At 39.9% G+C, this 18,102-nt stretch overlaps 1 protein-coding gene across 1 annotated transcript in view; it reads left to right on the top strand.

Moving 5' to 3' along the window:
* Positions 1-17,673: 17,673 nt before the first annotated feature.
* Positions 17,674-18,102, top strand: part of MEX3C (mex-3 RNA binding family member C) — an 11,076-nt gene continuing 10,647 nt past the window's right edge. Inside the window, exon 1 of the mRNA XM_072416473.1 lies at positions 17,674-18,073. Coding sequence (XP_072272574.1) covers positions 17,863-18,073 — 211 coding nt within the window. The 5' untranslated portion in view covers positions 17,674-17,862. The remainder of the gene's footprint in view (positions 18,074-18,102) is intronic.

The following is an 18,102-nucleotide window of genomic DNA, read 5'->3' as shown; positions in this document are numbered from 1 at the left end:
CATCTCTCGTCTGGACTACTGTAACCTCCTCCTCTCTGGTATTCCACTAACCCGACTCTCTCCTCTACAATCTATTATGAATGTTGCAGCCAGACTCATCCATCCTTCCCACCGCTTCCTTCCGCTGCATCTCTTTGTAGTTCTCTCCATTGGCTTCCATTTCACCTTAGAATCAAATTCAAGCCCCTGTGCTTTGCCTTCAATTCCCAGAATCCTACCCTAGGCGCTCTCTTCGCTCCTCCACTGACCTACTACTTACTTCTTCACTCTTAACCCCATCACACGCACGGCTCCAAGACTTTTCTAGAGCTGCCCCAACTCTGGAATGGTCTTCCTCATCCTATTTGGCTTGCTCCTACTTTCTGCTCATTTAAAAGAGCTCTCAAAACTCATTTTTCAAACTTGCCTAACCCTCTTCTACTGCAAATTCCAGATGAGGTCTTACTATTCACTCCAGCCTAGCCAATCCAAATAGCCAAAGATCTGGACCCTAAAGAGGACCAGGTGAAGATGATGGTGCCAGTGATGGATGAGTGTAGATTATAAATTGTGGCCAGGCACGTAAATTTATTTTTATTGCGGAAAGTACACTGCTTGTCCATTTTGCAATCAACAACCTGCCTGTTAGCAGTTTTTTACTAGTTAAGTTTTACCACATACTGCATGCCAAGACACAGTAAAAAAACATATAGTGCATCTCTGCAATACCTGCACATTTCCCCTTTTTTTTAAAACATGCTGCAAGTACAGAATGTAATACATAAGTGTTGACTCGACAGAAATATAGTATTCTTGGCTCCTCTCCTAGCTACTTTCTTCCCCAGTCAAGTCATTTCTATATCAGCGACTTCTCCATCAAGCTGCTCTGTTCTAGGACAACTCTCTCTATCAAGCTGCATTTCGGTGTATTTTGTATTTTATTTGCACAATAAAAAAGTAGCATCTTTGTCAATTTAAATATATACAAACACAAGCATGCACCCAGTGCTGCAAATGCAAACATTTTACCAAATAATATGCAAAAGACAAAAAACATTGTGAACATTTTTTTAAAGAATAAAGGGTATACATCCACAGCTTGAACCTGCATGCTTTTTGGGTTGAACGATGATCAGTATCACCCAAACCATTTCCTGAAGATTTTGAGAATACAGCCCATTGGGTACTTGACCAAATCTTTTGTGGGGCCCTCCAGATATATCATGAGGTGCACTGGGGGCTTCATATTTACCAGGTTGTCCCACCACTGATCTAACTCTTTCTTTATGTTGTGCTATGTATCCACATTCCACGATCTTGGATTATTTTTTCACAACATGTGAATGGATTCTATACCACAGACACAGATTTAGCTCCATGTTTATATTCTACTTATTTAATTGAAGAGTTTTAGTTCTAAAAAAGATCTTTGGTGCTAATGTTAATGTGCATCTGTGAGGCTTTCACCTGTGATATAGTAGTTTTTGGTAGGTACTGCGCCATATCTGTGCAGTATATAGACAAAGTAGACTCTGATTCTATTTAAAAATTCTTTTAGGTCACAAAAATAATGAAATTTGATAATACTAACATACTAAAATGCATGCATTTATAACAAATACCAATCAACCTGTATTCTTCAAACAACCAATGGGATATAACTGAATATACAATAACCCACAGATGTATATTACTAACTTCATTAGTAGACAATACCATCAGGTAACCTAATTACTTCTCTATTAAACAGCAAGAAAAAGTTGTTATGCACATATATCAACTAAATTATATGTCCTGTTGATTCATGGTAAGTGCAAAAAGAAGGGGGGTGGCACAATCTTACGGTTTAGAGACCAAAGAGAATAAAACGTTGGTGCAAAGCCTGAAAGAGCAGGAGGCAAGAGCCAACACTTTCATTCATCTCCCCTATTGTGCATTTAACAGACAGCCTGCTGTGTTTCCAAACATCATGCAACCAATTCAGGTCTCAAGGACGTGTACAATGATACAAGATGTTCCCTTGAGATTATAGAGAATCAGATTTAGGAAGTAGAAGAACGGACTAGAGGAACAATGTGGAATAGATGAAAGTTAAGGCACTCCATTGTATAGGTAAATAAAGAAGGAATATAAATGTTTTTATTTGTTTTTGTAAGTTTTAACATATTTAAGAGAATTTGAAATATATATAAACCCTAAACCTATTTTCTGGCATTATGCTTGACTGCATACAATTTTCCTAAAGCCCCAATGAACTTGTAATTACCTAAATACATTTCAGGGGTATCAAAACAAGAAGTGGCCAAAGCTTTGCAGTTTGTTTTCTTATATATTTATATGTGTGTAGCACCCATTTAGCAAGGTCACTTTAAGGGATTATAGATTAAATGTAGTATATCCTGGATAGTTCCACAACTTGGTTCTCCTAAGGGGTGATGATTGGCCATCTGTTGATGCATAGGAGGGAGCTGTTCATGTTTAGATAACTGCCAGTCACTGACCTGATGCACTATTTTTGTGGTTTATTTAGGCCTGTAGTTACTAGGAGTTTAGATAGCTCAAGGCGTGAGAATAGAGGGAGCTGCTAACAGAGTTTGAGGTCTAGCCTCTGGAGCCTCGGTAAGCCAGGGCCTAAAGCTTCAACCCTAAAGACAGGATCCTACAGGTGCTAAAATTTGGAGCTGGGCCTTTAGGGACAAGGTCACACTGGCATGGAAAAATATTCCCCCTTAGGAGCTATTTAAGATTGCAAGTTGTTCTAGGAGTGTGATGTACTGCCTGGAAGTGCCCAGATGACACTCTGCTACCCGCTCCATCTTCCTGTGTTGGAATTTTCAATAAACCCCCTAAACATAGATCTGAGCGTTTCTGTTGTCACCCAACTAGGAAGGACCCAGGTACAAACCGGCCACCTCTATGGGAGTGCTAAATCTGTTGGAAAGGTTGGTGGGGTTTGCTTCTTCTATCTAGCTCTGTGGATGTGATCTGTCTGCTGGGGAAATCCATAAGGATGAAACAAACGTTCTTACTTGTGATCTCCCATCTATCGTGCCCAATACGCATCCCGCCGCTGCTTACCACCAGTGCTAAAACGGCTCCTTTTCTAGCCCTCTTTTTCCAATAGAGCAATTTTGGCAAGGTCACCTTTCCCCCATCAAACCACAGCACTCCAGCCTGTTGGTGCTGAAGCTTATCCTAACCAGCCCTTCAATACTGCTGACACTTCTCCCCAATCCTCCGGAGGTGAACCAGAGGTGAAGCTGATCCCCAAGGACCGATCAGTGCTCCAGACACTCATTGTATCTTCTCAAGCAGCATCTCCTCCAGACATCCTCTCTCAGCAAGTTTGTTCATTTACTGCCAAATATTCCATTCTGTTGATCCTGTCCTATGCTCTGCTGACTTTACCTATTTTTATTTTATCAACGGGCCTGCAGGTAAACCAATTCATATATGGAGAGAGCTCAAATTCGGTCAATCAAGATTGCCAAGTATCCAACACCCAAAAAAGGAATGAAAGCAGATGACAAGACCAGGCATTGCCCCTGATTCATCAAGCAGAATCGGATTATCGGTCGCGCATTCGTATTAGCGATCCAGAATCGTACGCGGTCGCGCTATTCAGCAATGGAAAAAGCTCGCGCACGGAGCCGCGCTTATCCGACAGCTTTTTACTGGCGATCTTGCATTAAAAGTCCATACTCGAGTCCGGACCGCGGTAATCCGCAATCGATGGCCGCGCATACGTTCGCGCTTCCAGCGAGCGCGGATTTCATTGATGAATCAGGGGCATTGTCTGTCTCTTGTGCAATAAAGGATCTGCCTGTTTATAGCTTGTTTATTTCTTTTCATCTTCACTTTAATGCCCTCCTACATTTGGACAATTTACTTGTTCCCCAAGCCCAATACCAACATAATTCTACAGAATTACTATCAACCCATTTTTTTTGTCCAGTAGATTAAACACTGGTGTTGGCCACATTAAACACAGAGATCAGCTGGGTTACATACATACCGAACACGCAAGAGACAATGGGCCTGATTTAATATTTTTTATTAGGTTCCCCAAGGCTGAAGAGGATACACTTTCATCTGTGAAGCTGGGTGATCCAGAAAACCTGGAATGGATTTAGTCCAGAAATATAAACATTTGCTTACAAATAATCAATGACTTACTCGCCCGTGCCACTAAATGCTGGTGAATTTCTAGCATGCTCCTCGCTATGAACATGCGATAGCAATTAATATCTCTGATTCGGTCAAAACCTCTGCATATGAGTAATATATAGTTTTTGATGAACTACATTTCCTATTTTTTCATGAAACTAGACAAGGATGACTGTTCCCTCATTTGTTTTTATTCCTTATTAACCCCTTGCCACTCTGGCATATTCCTACATGATTTTTATCAGAATGCTTATAAAATGTAATATTTAGGTATTAACTTAACAACCTCACACAAAACCCCTTATGTCGAAAATTCTCCACTAGTTCTTACAAGAAATACTATTTAGAAAAAACTATCATAGTTCAATTGAGTGGCGGCACTTATAATGTAGCTCCTATCCTGGATCTGAAAGAAGGGTTCAATATATTTCTGCCTATAAAACTAACTACGAAAATGCTTACTAAATGGTTCCTAGCACCATTTAAAAGGCTTTATTGGCCCCCTAGAACAGTTTTTCTTGATTATTTTAACTTGGAAGTACTCTTTGAAATAATTTTTGGGTCTTCAGGAAACCCCTTGCTATTATTACGATATCCACATTTCATAGTACATTAGTGTAGTGGTTAGTGGGATGAATGCCTTCTACAGTGCTGGCCATTGGGAAGAATGTCTAGCCTACAGATAGACATAAATATCATTAGTATCAGTTAAACTCACCTATGAGCCATAAATTGCTTAAAAAACCACTAGTTACCTCTGGAAGGACTCTAGGACTCCCCTATATATTGCCCTTGCTGCTTCAGAGGTTGTGGGAGCCAGGTATGTTCTGCTAATAAGTGGCAAACCTTTGGGTCCAGGCTTACCGAATGACACAAGACTATTCAGTTTCCATAGACAAAAGCCCTGGTACAGCTCTTCTAATTAAAAAAAAGAGGGACTCACAGGTCCCCAATTCAACCAAATGGCGTATTTGTTAGCAACTACCAAAGGAAACTATACCAAGAGCACGGAAGTCCCCTATCATTTATCGCTGGAATATCATGATAGTCATAGTTTATAGTCAATGACAAGGTGACTATGATACTAAATTATAAACTAACTAGTTTTAGGAAAATGTGGGCACCATGGCTAGACCATTTTACCCGGTGATTTTGCCTGGAACCTCACATCTTTCTGATGACTCCATAGTAAACATCCATACACCTGGGTTATATATGTCCCCAGCCATGGTTCACCCCCTACTAAACCTATTCTTTATTCTCTATTTCCTATTTCTTTATTTCTTCTTTATTTAATTCTTCACCTCCTACCTGAAACCTATTTCATTTTGTATATTTATTTAAGTCAGGTTAAAGCAGACCTCAACCTAAATTTTTACTTAGACAACCTAGACGTAGACAACCCTTTTATATAATGTACAAATATTGTTCTTTTTTTAGGTGCAACCCCCTTTTTTTAAAAGAAAAGGTAAAGCACCTGCAGTTTCTGTCTTGATCCCTGCAGCAATTAAGACTGAATGGGAGTGCAGACCCTCCTAGGATACCTACGTCATGCATCGCAGGGGGCTCTGGCTGCTCCTTCTGCACATGCGCGAGATCGGGAAGAAGGGGCATTTTCTTTCACAGATGGTAAAGAGATGCCGATCTTACGCATGTGCATTGGAACTCTTTTTTTTCTCTGCGCAGTGCAAGATCAGGTGACATACCCAGAAGAAGGAGGCTCAAGATGGCAGGCACTTCCCTCACACCGGGACAAAGAAGAATTACAGGACGCTGCAGGACCGGATTCAGGAAAACTCCAGCACAATCGAGGGATCTGAGGAATTAAAGGTAAGTGTGACTTTTTTTTATTTTTCCCTTTAGTTCCGCTTTAACATCTAAATATTCTATGAATGTTTTTGCAAATTTACAACCCCTTTTGATATACACACTTTCTGTTGCACCCTGACAGTTGTTATTATATGTATGTATGTATGTATGTATTATATGTGTATTTCCAATCTTTTAATGCCTATCATATTTTACTCACTATCTCCTGTATTGTTGGGGAAAAAAAACTAATAAACAGAAAATATAGCGTGAATAAACATTTGCTCAACATTTGTGCATCTATATTGGGACATACAAAATCTGTAGGACCATCTTTTAAATTTACAAGTTCTGTTCTTTTAGTAAATATATGGTTTAGAGTGAAATGTAAGAACTTTGGAATAATTAAATGAAAAACTGAAAATAGAAAAAAAAGAAACGTGGTCCAGCCACCAAAGGGAAAAATGGAAGACAGGGCCCTGCAGCAAAAAAGTACAAGGCCATGATTATCCAGACACTGAGCCAACTCACAATACACATTGTACATGTGCCAATGTTCTTCTACCTACAAAATTCTCTGTAATTATATTTCTAAGGGAGTTTTACAGGCATGCATAACCTTTAGGAGCAAATATTATTTTAAAAAATATCCTTTCATTACATATTCTAACTTGTCCAAGCTTACCTTAAAGAAAAACTTTTAGAACTCTTTAAGGCTGGACATAGGCTTATGCTAAATATTTCTTAAAACATAACTACCAAGTCTCAATACTGGTCAACATGCCATATCCAAGTGTAATTCAAGAGAGAGACCTTGCTAATATCGTTGGACGTACAGATGACTTGTTGTCAAATGGTACCCTTTAAAGACACCCTCTATAGAAACGTTTAATACAGAATTGGTATATTAGGATCATCTTCATCAGTGGAAGGCTCTCTGGGTCTCCCTCATGATTTTCCACCCCGTCCAAGGTTTATAGCTTTGGAAGAGCATTGGTGATACATATAGGATATTACATACCTCCTGATATATATGTGATTCCAGATGAAGTAGACTTGTATCTGTGAAACCCGTTGAAAAATTGGAATACTCTGTAATTCTTAGAGGTCCAACTTTTGTGCTATATTTGAATTGAAGGTGTATTTATAAATATGTGTAACTTCTAACTTCATATGCTTTTGGAGGTATGTTGTACGCTCTTTTGTATGTATCTATTTTATACAATTATTATAGTTTGATATTAAATAAAATATCTTTTTTATTTATAAACTGTAAGATTTTATTCACATATATTACATATATGTGCTGGCAAACAATTGGCTGGAAATAGGATGATGCTGCAGAAATAATAGGGTGATACAGGACCCTAAAGGCTCGTTGTAACAAGACTTTGGAGACACAAATTTGGTTGGACACAGGCTGATGCTGGCTGCATGTAAAATGATTCTAGCTGGGTGAAATGGCAAATTGATGCTGGTTGGGCCTTGGTCTGGCTGACAAATGCCGGTTGAGGCTTCCCCGAGGTGATGCTGCCCCTGGCTAAGGCTCACCTGGACCTAAAAGATTGACTGATGTGCTTCATTTTGAGCCTGCTAGGTCACTGGAAATGGCTCATACAGACTCCGTGCCGCCTGCTGACTGCTGGTGTGGTAACTGTTGGTGTTCAGAAACTTCAGGCAACAAAAGTTAAAAGCAGAAACTTTCTGGGGTTTTTTTTCCAAACTTCACAAGCTGAAGCAAATCATTATTGTCAATGATAGAATTAAAATAATACAATTGCATTCTGTTTCAGGCAACATTTCCTGTTTCATAATGGCTCAAATTCTGATGCTTAGGTCTCACTAGGGTGGTGGGAAGGCATTTGGTAAGTACTGTGCCTGTAAGCTGGGGGCATGTGGTTCAATGTGCCCAAATGTAGGGCTGCTACTGCTGCTTGCCAATTACCGCAGTTTGCTTCATTTGGCTGTTGGGTTGCTTATCTCATAAGTAGTTCAACGACCAGCAGAATGAGCTTCCAAGTTGGAGACCTGAAGGAGAAATATCGGCTGTCAATTAACGTTATTTCTCCCTTTCCCACTTTCTAGCCATTTTACAAATAATTTTATACCATAATGCATTAAATGCAAATACTAAGCAGACCCAAATGACACCACATTTCCACCAAACCTGCATCTGTTTTTGGTCCCCTGTATGTGCACATAATGCACTGCTATGTGTGTTACCATGCATTCGGACAATACACCCACTCAACAGTTTTGACCAATAGAGTGCACCATATCCATGCATTGTTGTGGGTCAAGTATGTTATTTACTAGGTAGACATGCCTTGGGATACCCTGTGATTCTTGGAGACGCCACTTTGTGATATATTTGAATTGAAGGTGTATTCATAAATATGTGTAATTGATATGGGCTTCCAACTTCATAGGCTTATGGAGGTTATGCTCTAGACTCATTTGTATATATCCATTTTATACAATAATTTACTTTTATAATAAATAAAATATCTTTATTTTTAATTATTAAGTTGTTGGATTTTATTTACATATATTGTCCCAAAAAAAGATTTTCTCACTGGACAGGCTTATGCTGGCAAACAATTGGCTGGACATGCATTGGGGGCCCATTAGAAATAATTAAGATATTTTAAAAATAAACCATGCAATACTGATATGTGTTAACACAACTTGAAATGTGTGCCAATGTGGTAGGTAAGGAGCACAGATAAATGTAAAGCTGAACTCCAGGATAAGTAAAAATGTACTAAATACCCATGGTATTATGGTAGAATCTGTATATGTTCTCCGGATCTGTGTTGTAATCTAAGATGAAACAACTCCTATACTTTGTTTTAAAGATTCTTGTAATAAAGACTGGTCACTTCTGCTCTCAGTAAATGATCTTGTATATGCCCCTTGTAGTTTTTCGTGGGCAATCTACAGTGGGTGGACTTGCTGGGTACCTTCAAAAGCATTTGGTGTGCACAAAGGAAGTTTATTTTGGTGACTATTGAAGAATATATTTATTTTAAATACTGAAAAGTCATCTTTAGTTATCACAAACTATTTAACACAGCCCTATAACCACTCAAACCAAGAATTCTTGAATCTGTCTTCTGATACTATGAAACCCCAATCACCAATAACACTAACACAATCCTCTGTTAAAGTTAATCTTTCATGCACTGACTTCTCTTATCCAGAAAAGCTTCATTTGTACCCAAACTTTCATGTTGATATGGACTTCTCAACCAGACCATAGCATCCATGTGACCAAAAGCCCAGTCCACCCACCACTCCATGTCCAATAAAAGACCAATACGTCTGACCAATAAGGCATGTTAATGTTATTATGAAACTAAAGGTGGGTGAGCTTTACCGCATTTATGCTCATCAAAACATCTGTTCATAGATGAGCCTGCTTTATTAAAGCTCCATGACCAGAGAAGATAGACTAGATAGAAGATAGATAGAAGATAGACTAGAATCATGAGTGAACCAGGGTGATCTAGCAAACCTGCATAGGATTTCCCCCTTCTCCCCAGAAAGTCATTTGCATTTGCTACCTGTTGGCAAATGTTTTCAATCCAAAACACCAAACTGTAATGCTAGCCACCCACACGCAATATTGTTGCACTTGTTACCACCTTGGTTTCAATTCCCACCAAGTTTGAAGTGACCAAAAGATCAAAGCTTTAGTGGAAACATCAGCTGAAACAATTGCAGTTGAATGTCATGCAGTTTGGGTTCATAATTACTTTAAAAAGTTGTATGTTTTTTTTTCTTAAGTAATCTATATGCTACATTTCACTCTGCAATCCAAGACTCATAGGCAACATCTGCTTTAATTAGGCACGTTGTTTCAGATATATAATGAACAATAAAAAACAGAAGAGCAGACTTAACACTTCCCCAGTGACCTCAGATCTCCCACAACCATTAGAAGCCAACTGTTGTGAACATTCTACCTGTAAACATGCATTAAAAAGTTCCATGATTTCTGCTTCTGGGGAATCTTCTGGGTAAAGAAAAAAAACGATCTAAGTGAGCTTCCAACTTTTAACACAAAACCGTAAAGAAGGGAAATGCAGGTGTGAATACATTATAACAAAGTTTTATTACTAGGCCAGAAACTTCAAATATATAGTAATTACTCAACATTCATCACCTTAATAAAAAAAATAACACACCAAAACCAATTACTTTAAGTTAGGTGAATCTTAAAGCTGAACAATTTTACCTTTTCTTTGTTATGTTTGCAGATAGTTATCTCTTGTTATTAAATGATGTAGGGATTATTCTTTGTACCGACTATTCTCTGTGAACCCTCATTCTTCTTCCACCCATGTAACCCTCCTCTCTGGTATTACACTAACCCCACTCTCTCCTCTACAATCTATTATGAATGCTGCAGCCAGACTTATCCATCCTTCTCACCGCTCCTCTTCTGTTCTCTTTGCAGTTCTCTTCATTGGCTTCCATTTCACCTTCTGTGCTCCTGTGCTTTGCTTTCAAATCCCTCCACAGTTATTGTCCCACTTACATTTCTGACTTGGTAAAAAAAATACTCCCCCTGCCGCTCTCTCCGCTCCTCCAATGACCTACTAATGACTTCCTCACTCATAACCTCATCACACGTACGGCTCCAAGACTTTTCTAGAGCTGCCCCGACTCTCTGGAATGGTCTTCCTCGTCTTATTTGGCTTGCTCCTACTTTCTGCTCATTAAAAAGAACACTCAAAACTCATTTTTTCAAACTTGCCTACCCATCTTCTTCTGTCTCCTAAAACTCTTACTACTTCCCACCACTACAGATCTCCCTCCTATTGTGTGCTGCTTCCACCACCTCCTAGATTGTAAGCTCTTTGGGGCAGGGTTCTCTCCTCCTCCTGTGTCACTGTCTATTATTTGCAACCCCTATTTATTGTACAATGCTGAGTAATGTGTTGGCGCTATATAAGTATTTTTTAATAATAATTACACCTCCTCAAATCCCACCATGACTTCCAACATCATCAAGCCCTATCCTCCTTTGCTGCCTAGGTTGCCCATCAAATCAAGGTTTGGGTTATATGTGGGCAATGCAATACCTAATCTGCATTTCAATGTAGTCTGTGTTTGAATGGCCAATTCTCTGTGTCTGAAACATATCCAGTTAGAACAGAAAGGCAGCACTGAGGAGATCTACACACAGGTAAAGGTAAAATAGACCAAAGAAAGGAACATATAAAGGATTTCAAGATTATTTTTCCCAAAAATATTAATTAAAAATATTAATGTATTAGAAAGATCAACGTAGGGATTTAATACAGTGTGACTAGGTTGACTAAAATGAATTTAATGATTTGGGTTCGCTTTGTTTCCTTTTTTTTTTTTTAATGCGCACTTCCAGGCAAACATCCAAATACACAGATAAAATACATACAAGGGACCTGCCAAAGGAGATGGATTTCTGTCTATCTTGTCTTGGGATTTCCATGACTGCCACACATCACAACTTTGGCCGAGGAGATCTGATTTTTGCTACAATGAGGTAACACTTATACATTGTGTCACTTCCCCAGCCTGTGCTAAAAATGTTCTTAGCCTGGAAAATAAACCAAAGCCAATACATCTGAGGACTGATAGGCTGCAGTATATAAAAAGTTTTTACACACCAGCTAGTTTGTTAAAATTATATTTTGTGGTTTGCATTCATGTCTCAAACTTTCCTTACAATCAGACACTTTGGGGCCAGCAGATTACACCTTCCTCCATTTCCAACAGCTTCATCCATCACCCTGGTGCTGACTGCTCACCAAAAGTTTATTTTTTACCATTCTCAGCACAGAGACACCCAAATGCTGGGTTGGCTGTCCTTGCATTCTAGATAGGCCTATTTAGTATTTCAGCTGATTAGCCATAGGGTGGCCCTATATATGCCCCAGGGCGGTCATTTGGACGATGGACAACGAGCACTGTACATGCACAAGATTCTCGTCCGCTATCGGCATTGAGCCGATTATCAGACGAGAACTATTTCACGTGTGTACCTAGCCTAAGGCACATGGACTTGACTTACAATGAGTAACATGTTGTATTGTATGATGGAATGATTGAAGAAAAGGGTTTATTAAATTGCTGCAAATTTTTTTTCAGTTTAGATTTAAAGTGACATATTTACCATGTCATTTATTTACCTTCTTTATTTATTATATTATTATTACTAATAAATCTTTTATTTTTTTCAAACTTGCCTACCCCTCATCTTCTGTCTTTTAAAACCCTCACTACTTCCCTCCATTACATAATCACCTTCCTTTTATATGCTGATTCTCCACCTCTTAGATTGTAAGCTCTTCTGGGCAGGGTCCTCTCCTCCTCCTGTGTCACTGTCTGTATCTGTTATTTGCAACCCTTATGTAATGTACAGCGCTGCGTAATATGTTGGCGCTATTTAGATACCGTTTATTAATAATAATATAGGTTGCCTTAAGATACTGGTATCATGGAGTATTATGGAATTCCTACAAAGCTCGTCGGAAACTGTTTCCTCCCCTTCCTCCTCTGTTGCAGTCTCTTTCTCACAAATGAAAAGTCCATGATGCTTATTCGAACAGGGAAGGTAAAAGATGAAGACACCTGAATGAAGTCTATGCATTGGCCCTGATTTATTAAAGCTCTCCAAGGTTGAAGAGGATACACTTTCATCAGTTAACCTGGGTGATCTAGCAAACATGGATTTCCTAAAGTAATTCGCTATTTGTTAGCAAATGTTTTCAATCTGGACCAGATCCATTACCGTTTTTTTGGATCACCCAGGTTCATTATTAAAAGTGTACTCTCTCCAGTCTTGGAGAGCTTTAATAAATCAGGCCATTTAATTTTCAACAGAAACAACAAAGTATATAGAATATATAGTGTGTATTGTGTATTTGCTCTTGTTTCATGTGCCAGTTTTATGATCTTTCTTGCATGTTCACATTGTGCTCAGCAGCCTACAGCTTGGGAAGCACTTTGGTTGTGCTGCTTATATTTTACACATACTAAGGACAGTTTTGGGGGAGCCATTTAACTGGACAAATTCACACCAGCAGCAAGTCAGCCTAGCTTAACGCTACAACAGGCACCGGTGACTGGGAGCAGAGAGTCTATAAAGTTCCAGCAGCCAATGGCAGCACAGAATAGAGTCAGGAACTAATATGCCCATAAAATCCCCTTCATCTGTGCAAAGTCTCAGAGTGTGTGCTAGGGATGCCGATACATCAGGCTGCACAGCTAAAGAGAAGCAGGGGCTGCTGCTATTTCTTTATTCTCCTTGCTGCTGCAAGTGACATTGCTGGACACAATAAGCTGTGTGGGATATGGCGGTGGCGCACAGCACGGAATCGCGATAAGCGTTTCCTAACACCTGCAAGTTTTTGTGCCTGTAGGAAACCCAAGCAAACATGGGGAGACCATACAAACTTGTTGAAGCTGGGATTCAAACCTAGGACCCAAAGCTGCAAATATAAATACATACATAATTGATTAAATCTGCTGAACTGTCACCTTTCCAGTAACCTGTGCATAATAATATATCATCACATGAAACCTTTCTGTCGAAGTTGCAGAAGTTCCAATCCATGACAACTTATACCCGCACAGGGCTGATGTAGTTTGGCCATTTTTAGCTGTGATTGTATCTGGAGGTAATTAGAAAAGGCTATTAAAAAGCAGAAAATAGTTCAATAAATATGTTAAAAAGGTATCTACTTCTCACACCACAGATAATTGTTTCCATTAATTTCTCCGAGAAATTAGCTGCTTGGCAAAGGAGGTTACGCAGGTTACACATGTTATTGTCCAGGGAAATAGGATTAACAGCATCATATTAAAAATACTTATTAAAAATAACCAGAAAACAATGGTGCTGCTGTTCTCTAGGGACGTTTTCAATAACAAAATTTTTACTGAATCGGGGCCTTAGGTAGAAGAATTAAAGCAGAAGGAACGGATTTGATAGGACTAGATATCATTGGCACAAGTGAACCATTTAAAATAAATACAATAAAATGATAATCAGCCGACAGATTAATATTAAATTAAAATATAGTTTTGGATTGGACATGGCATAATTGGCTTTATTGGCTGTGTTCCCATTTCACTTCTTTTCTATAGAGCAGGGTTTCTCAACCAGGGTTCCTCCAGGGGTTGCTAGAGGTTCCCTGATTAATTAGTCGCTCTCAGGTCAGTTACCACTGACACCAATGGTATTTTTGGCTATCTGTAAGGGCGACATTCTTCCCACTGGCCAGCAATGTAAGAGGCATTCTTCCCACTGACCACCACACTAATATACTGTGAGCTGTGGATATTGTTATTCTCAGGGGTTCGCTAAGTTTTTTCGAGGGTTCCACCATCATGAAAAGATCAATAAAGCCGCTCTATATCCTGATCCTAAAGTTAAAACAACACTGGGATTTGGTCTTGAAGTTATTTGTTTGATTTTACCATGCTCTGAAAATAATGATTCAATCTGAAAGAATATTAAAATATGGTAATAAAACCCCTTCATCTATAAAATCAGACATTACAAGCTTTTCAGATGTTCGTGTTTTAGAACCGTGTAATTCCTAATTTACTTTACACTTTATGTGATAAAAATATATAAATGTAGATGTTTAATGTGCTGCACAGCTCTTCTAAATAAAATGAAAAAACATCTCCAGCTAATTGCTTCATCTATGAAAACTCCTCATATATTCTTTACTAGCTGCCAGAGCTTCCTTTAGAAACTAGAGATATGAAAGAGAGATGAAAATGGGTTTTGTACATATAGTCATGAGAAAAAGAAAGTACACCCCCTCTCAATGCTTAAGATTTGCATATCAGGGCATATTAAAAAAATCAATAATCTAATCTTCAGCAGGTCCTAAAATTCTGTATATGCAACCTCAAATGAACAACAACACATGATATATTGCACTGTGACATTATTGATTTATTGAAAAGTCAAAATGCATAAGCAGTGTTAGAAAAATTAGGTACACCCTTACCAATTCCATAGGAATAAATGAATAAGTTGTAGCCAGATGATACTAACTAAATGCATTTGATTAGCTGATCATCAGCAAGTGTGACCAACGCTATAAAGCTTCTCTGGAGCATGCAGGTGTGTGTTAACACAAAGCCAAGAAGGAAAGACGTCAGCATTGATCTTAGAGAAGCAATTGTTGCTGCTGGACAGTCTGGGAAGGCTTATCAGGTCATTTCTATACAATTTGAAGTCCATCATTCTGCAGTGAGAAGGATTATTTACAAGTGGAAGACATTCAGTTACGGATGTTCCAGGAGTGAATGTCCCAGCAATTCCACTGCAAGGCCAGACTGTGCAATGATCAGAGAGTATCTCAGGCATGCACAGAAGAAGCTTTTTCATCAACAGGGAAAAAAATTGCATGCGCAGTGAGATCGGCAAGTTTTTTCCCAAACTACGTCACCCGATCTCGAGCCTGCGCAGATCGGGTGATGTAGGAAGAGGAGAGAAGATGTTGGCGTGAAAGATGCATACTGGGATGACACGGGACCCGATGGAAGAAACCTCCCGACGGATAGACTGATCTGCAGGATTGAAGGTAAGTGTGATTTTTATTGTTTTAGGTTAGTTTTCGATTTACTTCTGCTTTAACTTTTAGTTACAAAAAAAAGCCAGTTTTCTACTTAAGACATGTTCCCATGAGTACCTTGATATCTTCAGGAATTTAGTTTAAGAAATGTCAAAAGTTTATGACACACAGTGCTTTAGAAAACTAAATGTCCTTTTATTATTATTATTATTGTTATTATTATTATTATTAAACAGGATTTATATAGCGCCAACATATTACGCAGCGCTGTACATTAAATGTCCTTCTGTATACTTCTGCTTTCACACAATGTGGATCTGCACCCAAGAAGGTTAACCTACAGATGACAGGCACTCGTTGGCTAATATTGTATTGTACCCACAGAAAATGGCAATTCTAGAGGAGGCTAATGGCATAAAGAGGTCATTAAAAGAACATACATTTTGGCTGACATACATGCATTGTTGAGAGGCATAGCAAACGTCCTCCACCAACCCCTCTAGAGGAGAGGAGCTGGGAAAAATCCATAGACAGTGTATTCTCCTACCCTGTTTCCCCTATAATAAGGCACTGTCTTATATTTTTTGAAATGCCAAAATATGCCCTAGGTCTTATTTTCAGGGGTATGTCTTAATTTACCATGAAGAAGACTACAGTACACATTTATTGTTGAAAATCACTCATGTGCCATTGATTGTCCCCTTGTGATCACTCTGTGCCATTCATTGTCGCCTTCTGATCACTCATGTGCCATTGATTGTCCCCTTCTGATCACTCTGTGCCATTCATCGTCCCCTTCTGATCACTCTGTGCTATTGATTGTCCCCTTCTGATCACTCGTGTGCCATTCATTGTCCCCTTCTGATCACTCTGTGCCATTCATTGTCCCCTTCTGATCACTACCGTATGTGCCATTCATTGTCCCCTTCTGATCACTCTGTCCCATTCATTGTACCCTTCTGATCACTGACTCGCCGGGTAACAGACTCTGTTAGGGCAGGGATCAGCAGCTTGCTTGTCCTTTGAAGTTACTTTCAGTTTCACGCTGCACTGCAGCCAGCATCGAGGAGTCACACAGAGGCACACAGTATCAGGTATCGGAGGATGTCTTATTTGCGGGGGGTGCTTTATTTTAATTGTTTGAGCAAAAATCGGGGGGTGGCTTATTTGATGGGGATGCCTTATCATCGGGGAAACACGGTAATAATGTCTGAGCAGGGAGCATCTTATATAGTGCAGGAGACAGACACCCCCAATCTGACCATGAATTGTGCTAAACATCCTGTTGGCACCTTCAAGATGCCAACATGAGCATCATTACTAAATTTTTATTAAGTTTTTAATAAAGGAAAATTTACAAAGAATACCATATAAGCATGTTCTACTTTTTTTTAATAAAACAATAAAGAGCATGTCAAAATAAATAATAAAAAACAGGTTTCTCCACAATACATACCTTCTATCTGGAGACAGCCCCAACAGTACTGCTTCTCTGCCAGTAGATGTTGTCAGTTTACCAGGTTGAGTGTCATTCAACCTACGCTGTGAACACAGGCTGTCACGGGCCAATCGATTGGGATCAAATGGCTATACCGGATAGGTTCATAGGTGAATGGTGTCGGTGTAAGCATCATGTGATCACATTGTCATTATATTTTTACTTATAATTAATTTTGTGTTATTTACCTCTACATGATCCTATTCTCTGCTTTCATAAAATATTTAATATTTGGGGTTTAAAGAGACAAAAAAAGAGAATGTTAAAAAAAAACTCTCCAGAAGCTAAATGATTAAACCATCTATCCATTGATATACATTGTAACAATAGGAGAAACACGTGACCCAGGTCTGTCTCGTCACATGACCTTTCTTACGCAGGGCCCTTTAAGACGCCTTGCAGCACCAGCTCAGCCTGTGACCTGACTCAACTCTGCAGTCGTATGCGACTCCAAACTGTGACGTCAGCCCATCTAAGTCCCGCCTCCTCAATCACACACTTCCTTTTTCTTTCACCACCCTGATGAAGACGCCCCGCCTCCCAAGCATTGTCACCCAAGTACGACCAATCACAGTGCGCAGATGACTTTGCCCAGTGCGTCGTTTGTCTAATCGGCCTTTAGCTTAGTCCGTAGGGGGCGGAGAGAAGGGGCGTGTCCTGCCGGGTCGGGAAACAAAGAGAAAAATAGAGGGAGTGAGAAGAAAGGGAAAAAAGTGGAGCGGTCGGGCGCTTTGTGCTGTGCCGGTGTTTCCCCCGGGTCGGTGCGGACGAGCAGGTCGATGAGGTGATTTGGCGCCATCGGAAGAGCGCTCTGACATCGCCATGCCGGGCGGAGGGGTGAGCGCGGCCTCCTGGAGCCCCGAGCTGGAGGAGATCCGGGTGAGGCTGGCGGCGCTGGGCCCGGCTGAGGAGGAGGACGACAGGCCGGGAGAGGAGGGGGCGCCGGCTGCGGTGCGCAGGAAGAGCGTGAACACCAACGAGCTGGTGCCGGTACCGAGCTCCGAACATGTGGCCGAGATTGTGGGCCGGCAGGGTGAGTGCACCGGGGGGAGGGGAGGGCTA

Source organism: Pyxicephalus adspersus, chromosome 6 (genome assembly GCF_032062135.1).
Source record: "Pyxicephalus adspersus chromosome 6, UCB_Pads_2.0, whole genome shotgun sequence".
Taxonomy (NCBI): Eukaryota; Metazoa; Chordata; class Amphibia; order Anura; family Pyxicephalidae; genus Pyxicephalus; species Pyxicephalus adspersus.
The sequence above is the reverse complement of the archived record's forward strand: the minus strand, read 5'-3'. Positions and strand labels throughout refer to the sequence as shown.